This window comes from Dermacentor variabilis, unplaced genomic scaffold, assembly GCF_050947875.1.
Source record: "Dermacentor variabilis isolate Ectoservices unplaced genomic scaffold, ASM5094787v1 scaffold_12, whole genome shotgun sequence".
Taxonomy (NCBI): Eukaryota; Metazoa; Arthropoda; class Arachnida; order Ixodida; family Ixodidae; genus Dermacentor; species Dermacentor variabilis.
Window position 1 is genome coordinate 49,054,125 of NW_027460280.1, and position 13,161 is coordinate 49,067,285.

The window sequence follows — 13,161 nt, forward strand, 5'->3', positions numbered from 1 at the left end:
CCCGCTTTCAGAGTTCCACTGACCTGGCGCCACTTCCGCAAGGTCGCACGGGTCTACTTGTCACGCGCCCGTTTCGCGGTGTTGCCGCCGGCGTTGCACTGTCCCCGGAAAATAATAAGAGGGGAGGGCTTCATAATCGGCAGTCCCGGAGCGGCGTGCCGGCCTTCCGGGTCACGTCAGCTGCCGCGACACGCGTTTGCCTGTCGCTTGATACGGTGTTCTACGTGGCTGTTGTGATGGGCACAAACGTGTCTGTCCAATTTTTTTTCTTTGGGAGCACGCCATCCTATTTAAGCAGCGGCATTCCGACCAAAGCGGTATACGAGAGCGCCTGCGTGGAGACACTTAGCTGCACGTTAAAGAATCGGCCACACGATAATCACGTGCCTTGTACGTGACTGCGCCGTTTCGTCGGACGGAAAATAGGGTCAGATGCTTTTCCGCACAGTACAGTAATGCAGCAAAGCTCTGTAGAGTGGCCGTACAGTTAATCTTTCCGTCCCGCTGAACACAGGAGAGCGACTCATCGGCTTATATAGAGCCACAACCGTGCTATCCCTACATGTGTGCCTTGCTCCAACAGAAGATACCTAAATATCCTCATTGCAACAGTTATAAATTTAAGCAAAGCTTTGTCTGTCTTTTTTTCTGAGGCTCGGCGAGTCTGCTCGGTCTACCTCGGTGGGCCAGTCCTGGAGATAGTGCAATAGTAAACTGATCTGATCCCAGTCCCAGAGATAGTGTAATCTGCGGTCGCGTGGGATGGGGGATTCGCACCTTGCTGATTTGCCAAGCAGGCACGTAATCGCTCTGATGCAAAACATTTTGCCAACTGCCAACGTGCCAACTGTGTCAAAAATTCAAGCTCTTTGTTTGATAAAGCCACTGACGGACAACTGATGCAATCATCTCCTGTCCGTGTGTTCTCCGTAGCTTCTGCGATTTCCCTGGTTAAGCTGTTGCAGTGGCAATACACAACACTCTGATCAAAAAGAGGACAGCAAAATGGCTGTGCATCAATTTTTTACAATGGGCAGCCAGTTGGCCGTCTGTAGCTATATTGGTGACTGTTTTGTTGTGCTCTTGCAGATGCACATTCAAGCATCTGCTGGTGTGACCAAAGTAGTATCTTCCGCAAGAGAGTAGAATTCTGTAAACATCCTTTTTGCAGGTTATGTAGGCATCTTTGTGCTTGACAGTACAGTCTGGTCTGTGCATTCTCGTAGAGCAGCTCAACTTGCACAAACTCAAAAGCTTGTTTGGTGCCGTGAACAACACTTTGACGCTGGAACATCGCCATACCTTTTTGTGATTGTGAGAAATTTTATGAAGGTAGGGAATCACTTCTACCTTATCTTTTCGTCTTTCTTCTTTTTCCTTTCTTTTGTTTTCCGCTCTCTGTTTGTAGCTCATGCGCAATTCAGCCTTCCTTCTGTGATACAGGCCTTCCGCAACTGAGACTATAACGTGCCTCAGATACCCTGCCACCTCCAAGCATGCCACTTGCCTTTGAAGGCTTTCTACCTGATTGCATGACTTACAGAGAGCACCTGACAAGAAAGAAAGAACTATATTTCTTTTTACAAGCTTAGACTGTGCTGAGCTGTATGATAAAAAGGGCTTATTGGCTCTTGCCCATACATCAAAGACGCGTGATCATCTTTAATATTGCTACACGCAGGTGGTATTTGATTGTTTGAACGAGGTGCGTGGGTGCCATCACTCGAGAAAGGAGGAAGAACGAATGGGGCTCACGGTGTGAATCTAACCGGTCAGCGTTGCAACTGCTATTGTAAATATAACCTGTAAATAGTTGCTCGTCTTACTGACTCGTCCTTCGCGCAACAATATGCAGCCGCAAATCTAAAAACCTAATGTTGTCCTGTTTTAGGAATTCAAAGGTGAAAGTAAGTGTCCTAAAACATGCATTAAAAGCGGCTAAAATATGCGAGACAATAGGGTCTGTAAAATCTAAAGAGCGATCTAAACAAGTACTGGCAATAGGGTCCGTAAAAGCAGATCTAAGAAAATTTTAAAAATCACCAACATACTGGAAAATTTTTAAAACCTTTAAGTTTGTCCAGCAGCTCATAAAGAGCCTTGTCACGTCGAGCTAAAAATAAATCACTTAAAATAGGTGCAATGCATGACCTTATGCAAACACCGTACTTTTGCAGGTAAATGTTGTCGAAAAAAACAAATGTTGATGTCAAACAGCATGATAAGAGCTCTAAAAACTAGCTGTACTCACACCACAGTCATTTGAAAAATCCACAGCACTGTGCTTGTCAATTGCAGCCTCAACGCAGGACAGCAGCCCTTCATGCAGCAAAGAATAAAACAAATCTTTTATATGAACAGAAAAAGTAATTAAACTTCTGTGGTCACTTGATCTTAATAAATCAATAACGGCAGCAGAATCTTTGGTCAGGAGCAGGTCGATCATGTCAAGTCATTTTAACTTGATTTGCAAGCAGTACGTAGCACACTTTTGCCACGACCCAAATTCAAACACAATCATGCGGAAAGGACATTCCACCTTATGGGTCTTAGCCAAGAAAAACATTTCCAGGCAATCGCTATTGCTACCTTCTATATGCTTTACAATGTTTTACAATTTGTTTACATTCAACAGGTTGACCTTGTATGTGACAAGGCTCTTTTTGAGCTGCTGGGTGAACTTGCGGTTTTAAACATTTTCCGCTACATTGACGGTTTTTAAATTTTTTTTAGATGGGCCTGTTTTTACGGACCCTACTGTCAGTATGCGTTTAGATTGCTCTTTAGATTTTACATACCCTATTGTCTCATGTATTTTAGCTTCTTTTAATGCATGTTTGAGGCCACTTCCTTTCTTTCACCTTTGAATTCCTCAAACAAGTACAGGAGTAGGTTTTTAGATTTACGGCTGCATTTTAAAGGTGATCACGCGTGTTTGGTGTATGGACCAAGAGCCAATAAGCCCCCTTTACTGTACGGCTCAACACAGTCTAAGTTTGTAAAAAGAAATGTAGTTCTTTCTTTCTTGTCGGGTGCTCTCTGTAAGTCATGTGATCATTCCATGCTAGAAAGCCTTCAAAGGCAAGTGGCATGCTTGGAGAGGTGGGGGGGGGGAGGGGGGTATCTGAGGCACGTTATAGTCTCAGTTGCTGAAGGCTTGCATCGCAGTAGGAAGGCTGAATCGCGCATGAGCAACGAACAAAGAGTGGAAGACAAGAGAAAGAAAGAAGAAAGACAAAAGGGTAAGATAGCAGTGACTTCCTACCTGCATAAAGTTTCTCAGAATCTTAAAAAGGGTAGGACAACGTTCCGGTGTCAAAATGTTGTACACGGCGCCAAATAAGCTTTTGAGTTTGTGCAAGTTTAGCTGCTCTACGAGAATGCGCAAACCAGACCGTACTATCAAGCACAAAGATGCCTACGTCACCTGCAATAAGGGAGTTGTTTACAGAATTCCACTCTCTTGTGGAAGATGCTACTTTGGTAAGACAAGCAGGTGCTTAAATGTGCGTCTGCAAGAGCACAACAAAAAAGTAGACAATATGGCTACAAATGGCCAAACGGCTGCCCATTGTAAAAAATGTGACATGCAGCCACCTTGCTGTCCTCTTTTTGATCGTGTATAACCATCACAACAACTTAACCAGGCAAATCGTAAAAGCTACTGAGATTGCATGGGATTGCATTAGTTGTCCATCAGTGGTTTTATCAAAGACAGAGCTTGAATTCTTTTCATAGTCTGCACGTGGCAGTTTACCTTCTTCTTCTCTGCAGATTCAGATGGGTGTGTGTATGTATGCATAGTGCACCGCCTATAGAGGTGCCACTGATAGCCACCTAGTGGGCGCTTCCAACAGTACACTCGATAGCAGTGGCAGATGACAACCCTTTGCAGCAAGGATGGATGAAGTTCGCAGCTGCGATTTCTCCTGTGTTCGGGTGCCAGACTGCTTCTTCTGTGGTGACAGCTGTAGGGATGACGTTGGCCTCTGTGGGAGCGGGTATGAACGCAATGTTACAGGTGTTTGGGACAACCTGGTCCACATACGTGCCAGGTGCATCCCGCAGACAAACGCCATAAACTCCATTTACATGAAGTGGAGCTCATGTTAACTAGCCGCTAAATTTTTTTTAGTAATGCAATGTCTCGATCGTTATTTTTTAATTCTATCCTTGCCTTAATGCTGCTTCTGAACCTCAATAATAAGCACCCATCATTAGTGCAGACTTATATCTCAAACAAATCTGCATGGTGCGATGTCTGCACATGCCATTGTGATCTTTCTGCCGATGAATACATGTGACATCGCCGAATAAGTGCACTCAAAGTCGCCTCAAGAAGAGTAATTGCGAATTTATTGATGGGAACGCGTACACTACCCAACGAAGTCTCCAAACGCACGGGTTAATAAGAGCGCGTGTTAGCGCTGTACCGCTGAAGCAATTCTGCTGCATACACCGATGAACTGCCATTCCCACTGCAGTTCTTGCAATTTGAAATTCCCCTAGGGAACATACAACGCTAAAGCCTGACCGAATTTTCAGTACTGTTTTTTTAATGTTACTAAAGAGAGATGCCACATGATATATTGAAAGGCAGAGCAGCGCCAGTCAAAGTCTATGAGCGCTGGCGGCAAGGCCGGGTTTAGTCCTCTGTAGCGTAAGCATAATAAGACAGAATTCAGTTGAGTACAAAATTCACACGCAAAAAGGGACTACGTTTTGAAACAAACAAATCACTCGGGGTGGTAAGTCTGCTCAGACAGCATCGAGGTGTGATGACTTACCAAACGTGATGCGAACTTTTCAGCGAAAATGGAACAAAAATACCATATGCAGCAACTATTAGCAATTCTCGCCCTGAACTACCTATTTTCTAAACACATTTCCCAAAAGAAACACGATATCTAAGATGCCCTCTGGTGAAAAGAATAAAGCTGTTAAAGAAGTACTTGCTTGGTATCATTTCGATAAGACACAGCCTGATTTAGACCCTTTACAAATGAGGCAGGGTGAAAACCTCGCATCTAAAAAAAATCAAGAACAGTTATGCATGAAGCAACTAGTAACAGTTCAATCTGCGCGAAGCCACGCATAAAATAGATGCAAAAACATGAAGTGCGTGACAGCTGGTGCGAGGATTTACCGGGCCGCATAGAAACAACAATTTCAGTTCTTGCAAGCTTCAGTAGCTTTAGCATACAACACAATGTGCTTGTGCAGTCGTGCTGCCTAGCTAGCACAATGCAGTAAAGAAGCGGCAAATGGCATTCAGAACTTTAGTCAACTGTCTTTAAACCACATTCTGCACTGCAGACAAACTTCGTCGCTGACCTGTGTAATTATGATCGAGTGGAAAAAACACTGACACGACAAAGGAAAGGATGAGAACAAGAAATTTCCCGCCGAACAGCGGCAATCCATTGCTACTGTTGCTCCCGCTGATGAAGCTTTGTGGGGAATGATTATAACCGTATCGCTGGCACGTTTTTGCTGGTATTTCAGCGCCTCACCGTGCAACAATTCTTCTTCAACATTCCTTGAAGCTTTAGCCACCTCACATATGCGAAGGGTGTTGCTTATTTTGCCCTGAAAACGTGAATAAGACAGAGAAGCACGAAAACGACGCAGCAAACTGCGGCGCGCGGCTGGCTCCTTTCCCAAGTGTTCTGCGCAAGGCTGCCACCAGTGGCGCGTCCATTGACGCACACTACGCGCACAGAAGCCCAGGATCTGCAATAAAGTCTTAGTTGAAAGTTAGCGCTTGTCCTGTCTCAACCTTTTTTTTTTTTTTTTTGTTCATTTTCTAACTGCCACAAGAAATATAGGAGAAATTGCTATTGCAACACTATTGCAAACAGTATTTACAAATAAAGAAGAGAGCTAGGTTTTTTCTACCACATAATTTTTAGTGTTCACTGTCGTTAAGAACAGAAAAAAAACTTGCAATGTTTTGTTCTTTTCAACAGAAGTATTTCATTATAATATGCAGAGACGTCATGGTATGATTCTACTCATATGGCGTTTGCAGCCAAATGAAAACAATAAATATAATATAATTGAAAATCTTAGAGAAATATGTGCATTTGCGAGCCCTAGTTTTACTAAATATTCTGGTTGGGCAGACACCTAACAAAGCACCAGAAAGTCTCAATCCAGAACAAAAAACATGGAAGAAAAAATGTTCTAAATTAAAAAAAATGCACAAAGTTTCACATAATAAGCTTAAATTGTGTGCTGGGGTGGCCCTTATAAAAACTTAAGAGGTATGTCTTTCGTTGTAGGAATGAAGTTAATTTTTGGGAGTTCAAGATGAGTGCTCTCTCTCTCTCTCTCTTTCTTTTCAAACGAACATTTTTGAAACTGAGTGAGCATCTGTTAACCTGTTGATAGCGGCATAGATCTGTAGAAATATTGCATAACCTGTGTGTTTTAAACGTGAACATTCTAAAGGCTGGATTGGTGATGACAATGATGTATATTGAAACTTTTACCACTTTAGCTGCAATATTTCGTAGTTTTTTCTTTTCTTCAGCTGCTTGCTGTTGTGCATTGTTTTCTGTGTCCTTTTTTCTGTGGTGAATAGATATTTAACATATGTCACACATTTTACTTTTACCTGCAGAAGGAGGATAATTCAGCCCTTGCACAGTTCTATTGGGCCGATCAAGAGCTAAATCTAGTGGCTACTGAATTGGACAGCTTTGATGGCCGAAAGGACCCAGATCGATGCTCTGCATTGATCAACCAGCTTCGTGTTTGTCAGGACAGGGTAAGGCACAGTTTGTTGCTGTTCTAGCCATGTCAAGCAATACGGGTTTTTACCACCATGTGCAGGTGCTAGGGATTTGCCATGACATCATGGATGAAGCCATCCCCGATGCTCGGGCAAATCGTGACTTTCGTGCCAAGTTTCCTGATGATGTGCTGCAGGAAAACATGTCTGGCCTGCTTTGGTTTGGTGCTGAGGTACGAGAACTTGTTAGGAAGGCAATGTGGTTCAGGTGTAAGCACTATTCCTTTCTGAACTGCAGTGTCTTGCTGCTGGCTCAAACATCATGAACAGGGAACAGGAGAGCTCACAGATGCGGCCATTGGCAAGGGCTCTCACAAGGTCTTTGGACAATGTTCGCTGCCTTTTACGTGAACAGTGCCTTTGCAATCCACATGAGTACCCAGAGAAGGTAGGTTGTGTGTTCTCCACATTGAAACCGTGCTGAACCATTGAAACTATCAATATCTGAACCCATGCCTGCCTGCAAGTTAGTAGAGCGGTCAATGGCACATGGATATAGTTTCTCTCTGCCATATAGCACCTGGTGGTGCCTGTGGCAGTCAGAGATCACTTGCATACTACACTCAGCTTGAATGGGAGGGCTTAACTTAGCTGACTGTAATCATTTTAATGCGAAGCATTCTTTGCCGACTTCGGGAACTTTTTCTCTCATCGGGTTGTTTACATCAGCGTCATCTTTAAAAGGAACTTTGACATGCGAGCGCTTAATATTATGCGGGTACATCGCCCTCTGTTCCAATTATTTTTTTGCACTGTATGTGGCACACTGTGCAAATTTCCATTGTTGCACTTATTCTATAGTGCGATAGTAGTAAATGCTAAAAAATGCAAACAAATAAGTTGTGTTTACAGTATGAAGCAGCACTTTTCAGTTCAGAAACCTAAAGGCAGTCACATATTCATCTTTATATGGGAAACATTGAAACACTAAGACATTCAAAATGCAGCACTGTCTTTTCACATTCTCACCTGCTGTGTTTTTCCTCCTTTTTGCATTGCCCAATTCGTACTGCCAGGATGTGTTTTGTTTGCCAAGATACAGTGGAATCTGACATAGAAAATGCACCCACTGCACTCTTCAAGGCACATAGGTGTCAGAATGCACATTATGCATGTGAACACATTTGACAAATATCAAGTGAAAATTTTTATAAGTCGAACTACATTGAAGTGAACATCTGGTGCCATCTATTGACAATATTTCGACACTTGTCCAGCATATATTTTCTCTCACGTCATCTACACTTTTTAAATCAACAAAACCTCTCACCTGACAAATTGCTGGCCTTGGTTGCGAATGGATCAATTGAGTAGTGACGGATTCTTAATCTGACCAGTGCTTCCCACCACAGAATGCCATAAGTGTTACATATTTTAATATTCATATAGTCTGCTCAGATATTCGTATGTTTGAATATCCCTGTCATGTTTCAGGTTCCTAAACATGAAGAGTAATATATATTGCAGTTTTTCGCACTTCTGTTTCACAATACAAATTATGCTGTGGCACGCAACTTTGTGGTGCATGTACGTTCATTTTAACCAAGTCATTTCAAAGGATGGTGTCCTGTAAACTGTTCCTTACTGCAGCGAATGCCCATATTTTTAGTGTTATTACCTTTTCCAATAAATATTGGTTGCAATTGTTGACCTTTTGAGTGGAAACAATGCAGAAGTATTAATGAAACAAATAATTTTACTGAGATGTACTGCAAATAAGGAAAGTATGGATTATGCAAGGACATACTTCAGATCATTAGTTCCCCCAAGATTTCTGTAATCAGTGAAACATTGGATCACAGGATCTGGCAGTATAATAAGCAAAACAAGGCTTGAAGAACAATAACAGCCAGTCTCGTAAGCAAAACATCAGTAAGGTCGCCTTTTTTTGCCTACATGCTCTAGTTTGTTCTTTTTTTTTTTTTTCATATATATAATGAATTAGAGAAATGGCGGGGGATCCGAGTGGTGCAACTTAAGGAAATGAAAGTGGGCGAAGAGATGACTTGCTGCAGGTGGGGACCGAGCCCACATCTTCCGCATTACACTTGTGGTGCTTTACCAATTAAGCTGGCACGGTTTCATCCTCCCGCCCACTGGCTAGGGTGTTTGTGTATGTGTACAGGATTAGCCCTGAGAGTGTTAGCCAGTGCCGCTCACTGGCCAACACTCCCAGGGTTGCAAAGCAAATGAGTGCTAACCAATAACATCTGTTGTCATTTTCACACTGATTCTCATTCTTTTCCGCAGCTGAAAGAATCATTGAAGACGTTTGATAGGCTTTTCGCTGAATTTGAATTGAGGTAAAATTATTTTGCACATTTAAAATAAGTCAGTTTGCCCAATACTGATTTTTTTTTTTTTTATTGCAGTTATGTAAGTGCTATGGTACCTGTAAAATCTGCCAAGGAATACCACTTGCAACAAGAAGTTGTGGTGTTGTTTTCCGAGACATTGCAAAGGTTTGTTCCCCTGCAGCTAAACCTCCACATGCATGCAAGAGAGGAGGAAACTGTGATTTAAACAATTTCCTTCCTCAGATTATCATAGTAGTAGGCCACTGTATGCATATGTGTCTAATGTACAGCCTTTGTGAAAAACAGCAAGAGAGAGCTACTTGGAGTATGGGTGTTGCTGGGTCTTGGCTGCATTGTGTTGTAACTATGATAATTCTGGTGGCGGAATGCCCTTGTGCGCAATGTACTGAGCATGATTCCAGGGGTTTGCCTCCTATTCTAGAGCACATAAAGGGACACTAAAGATAAACACTAAACAAGTTTAGGCTAATGACTTATTCATTCAAAAGATTATTTTCTTTAATTTTTATGGCAATAGGTTAATTATTAAAAAATGAATATTTCAAATTTCATGACGCTGACATACTGGCACCGACATCCCTGCACCAGTAAATCAGTGTGATGTCATAAATTTCAGAGTACATTTACATGTTCTTGTGGCTGTGAACTTGCTAAGTTCAGTCTGTGGGTCTTTTTGAACACAATGTAGCTAACCTTTACCAACAAATGAAATAAATGCAGGCAGGCACCATCAAAATCTATGATGTCGCAACAAGCTGGTGTGGAAACTTCATAGTAGTACACCACCTCTATGTTTTTATTTTGTCAAGTGCACAGGTACTCGAGAGATACGCAGCATTCTCCTGGCCTTTGTGTGCATGCGTGAGTTGCAAGAAAAAAAATTTTGGGACTGCCCCTGGGCACTACAGAGGAGGACACATTTAGGCCGGTTTGTCCATAGCCAAACTGCACTACGCGAGCATGAATAAATACTTCGGAATAAGCTCTCCCTTCGTTCCCCTGTTCTGGCATAGCAATCACAGTACCGCGTTTGTAATTGGGAGTACCATAATTCAAATGCGTGTTCTGAAAATTATTTTTTAGATCTGCATTGTTACTTCATTCCCCCCTTTCACATTTGCAGTAGTTGTTCTTTATCCCTGCTTCAGCCCCAGGCCTGACACGGAGGATTCCTGCCAATGGGAACAATGTGTGGACTCAGGTAGATGCCGCTTTAGTGGCCGAAGATCAGTGAACAGTAGTAGTTCTGTATGCATGCTTCACCAGCATGCCTTGCATAGGGCATAAAGTTGCATACAATCACTAGCGGGAACTGTGGTGATAGTGTCTACAGGAGCTGCAAGCAGGGTGGTTCGCCAACAGGGAAGTGATAGTTAGTACATGGATATGCCTAAACTTTGTTTTTCTGGCTTTAAACGGCTTCGCGACTTTGCAAACTGATCATTTTCAAGAGAGTACTGTGTTATAAATAATTAAACATAATTAAAATTGGCCAATGACAAGATTTGTACACAGGACCTCTAACAATGAAGCCCAGTATTGAAACCATTGCACTACAGACTCATGGGCAAATGGAACTACTGCACCCGCCGTGGTTGCTCAGTGGCTATGGTGTTGGGCTGCTGAGCACGAGGTCGCGGCATCGAATCCCGGCCACGGCGGCCGCATTTCGATGGGGGCGAAATGTGAAAACACCCGTGTGCTTAGATTTAGGTGCACGTTAAAGAACCCCAGGTGGTCAAAATTTCCGGAGTCCCCCACTACGGCGTGCCTCATAATCAGAAAGTGGTTTTGGCACGTAAAGCCCCAAATATTATTAAATGGAACTACTGCAATAAGCAGCGATTATGCGTGTTCATGGAGTCTCTCTGCATTCTGCATATATAGAAGGCATAGATTGCTTTGAAATTTAGGCCAACGAAGGCAGATAATGGGTAATAAACGAAGCCACGAGAACGTCTGAAGCCACAAGCATGAAGATCAGACAAATCTATGTACTAACCATCATTCCCATTATGGTTCAATAATCACAGCGCCAGAGTTCCTTCTAGTAATTATTGTAGGAAACTCTGTGGTGTAGGGCTCCTGCTAAAGAGGGCAAAGCGACCCGGCACAAGATGCGGTGGTGGGGGCTGGTAGATGCTGCCTTAGCAGCCACAGACCAATGAATAATGACACATTGTTCTTTACCTATGCTTCAGCAACACACCTAATGCGTAGGGTTTCTGACAAGGGGAGTGAAGCGACCCGGCGTGGAGCGTGGACTTGGGTAATTAATAGATGCTGTTTTAGCGGCCGCAGGCCAATGTATAATGACACATTGTTACAGTGAATTTCTTGTATTTTTTGCTTCCCCATTACAGACTCTGTATCGGCTGCTGTTATCCCATTTGAACGGAAGTTAAGCACCGCTTGTCATGCAGTGTGTATTGCCATCGGCTAGGAACAAACGGTGCTGACCCGTGTTCTTCTCTGTTCCTCTGTAGTACCTAGACGCAATCCCCCGATGTTTCTCTTGCAACTCGCACGTGCGCACAAGTGTCGGACAAAGGCAGCACAGCTCTTGCATGTCTGCGCCCTTGACAAAATGGAAATATGTGCACCAGCCATCATTATTTTTTAGTCTTTTGCCTTACTAAGCCACTTATCATGGTAAGAGTGGCTTTTTTGGTGTTGTAGTAGGGTAATATACAGCTCACATAATTTTTCTCTTTACTGTCTCTTTAAGCAGAAGTGCAACAGGAGGATGACTATGTACCCGATAGCTGGCTGCGGTCTTGCACTTTGTGGCTTTGGGGTTGTGCTTTATAGCCTTCTGAAAGTGTTTTTGCCTGCGTCTGTCTGCATTAGTGTTGATTAAAGGCACTTGCACCAACTATAACACTGATGCACTTTGAAGTTGCTGTCTTAGCCAGGATGTGATGTTGACATCTTGTAAGCCCTTAAAAATGTGGTTTATTTATTTGTTGGCAAAAGTCATCCACTTTACAAAAAATGTCCTCAATTTCAGAGCGATTGAGGTAAAGCTAGTTCCCCAGGAGATGGTGGAGACATACGATCCAGCACTCATGTTCACCATTCCAAGGCTAGCAATTGTTGCGTAAGTTATTCATAGGAAATTCAGCTTAGCAAGACAACTAATGGCTGAATTTTTTATTGCCAGTGGGCTGGTGCTGTTTTCTGATGGTCCTTTGAATGTTGACAAGGACTCTTCAAGCCTTTCGGAATTGTTTCGGCCATTCTACAGTCTTCTATGCAAAATCAGGTATGTGACTACTTCTGTTGCTATGTGCTTTACATTTATGTGTTGCCTTGAAAAGCAAGTATTTTGAGGATGCAGTTGACGTGGTGGCATTAAAAAAAAATTTTTTTTTCGGCTTTGGATAAAGGAAGGCCAACCTAAAATTTTGTCATTGACACTTTTGCTCTGAATATAATATTTGAGAAGTTGATTATTAACTAATTATGTAATTAAGCAGAATACAAAGATAGTCTTACTTGTTCCAAGCGACGGCAAACATTATTTATTTATTTATTTATTTATTTATTTATTTATTAAAAATGCTTTCAGGGCCCAAAAGCACTACAGAAAGGAGTGGAAGGAAAATGGCAAGACGTGCAGCTAACAATATATATATATATATATATATATATATATATATATATATATATATATATATATATATATATATATATATATATATACACACACACATACATACAAGGCATCTTGTAAAGCGGTCCTGAGCTCTTGGTCATCAGTTATGCTGGCGATTCTGTAGGGAAGATGGTTCTATGCAACGCTTGTTCTAGGAACAAAAGAGTCATTACACAATTTTGTGCGACAAGACGGTAGGCCTACCTCGAAGCGATGATCGGTCCTTGAAGATATATAGTGAGGCAGATGAAACAGAACCTCCTTCAAATCGCTGTTAAAATAATAGATTTTGTTAAATAAGGTTAAGCCGAGATGACTTTCAATGCAACGTAAGGTCAGGCAAGTTTAGGGTTTTGTGACACTGGAATGATGTGAATAATTCAATAAGA

At 42.3% G+C, this 13,161-nt stretch overlaps 1 protein-coding gene across 1 annotated transcript in view; it reads left to right on the top strand.

The window, feature by feature from the left end:
- Positions 1-13,161, top strand: part of LOC142566361 (lateral signaling target protein 2 homolog) — a 51,320-nt gene that overhangs the window by 28,011 nt on the left and 10,148 nt on the right. The window contains exons 2-8 of the mRNA XM_075677304.1: positions 6,626-6,772; positions 6,838-6,969; positions 7,035-7,184; positions 9,047-9,099; positions 9,169-9,258; positions 12,125-12,214; positions 12,278-12,379. Coding sequence (XP_075533419.1) covers positions 6,626-6,772; positions 6,838-6,969; positions 7,035-7,184; positions 9,047-9,099; positions 9,169-9,258; positions 12,125-12,214; positions 12,278-12,379 — 764 coding nt within the window. The remainder of the gene's footprint in view (positions 1-6,625; positions 6,773-6,837; positions 6,970-7,034; positions 7,185-9,046; positions 9,100-9,168; positions 9,259-12,124; positions 12,215-12,277; positions 12,380-13,161) is intronic.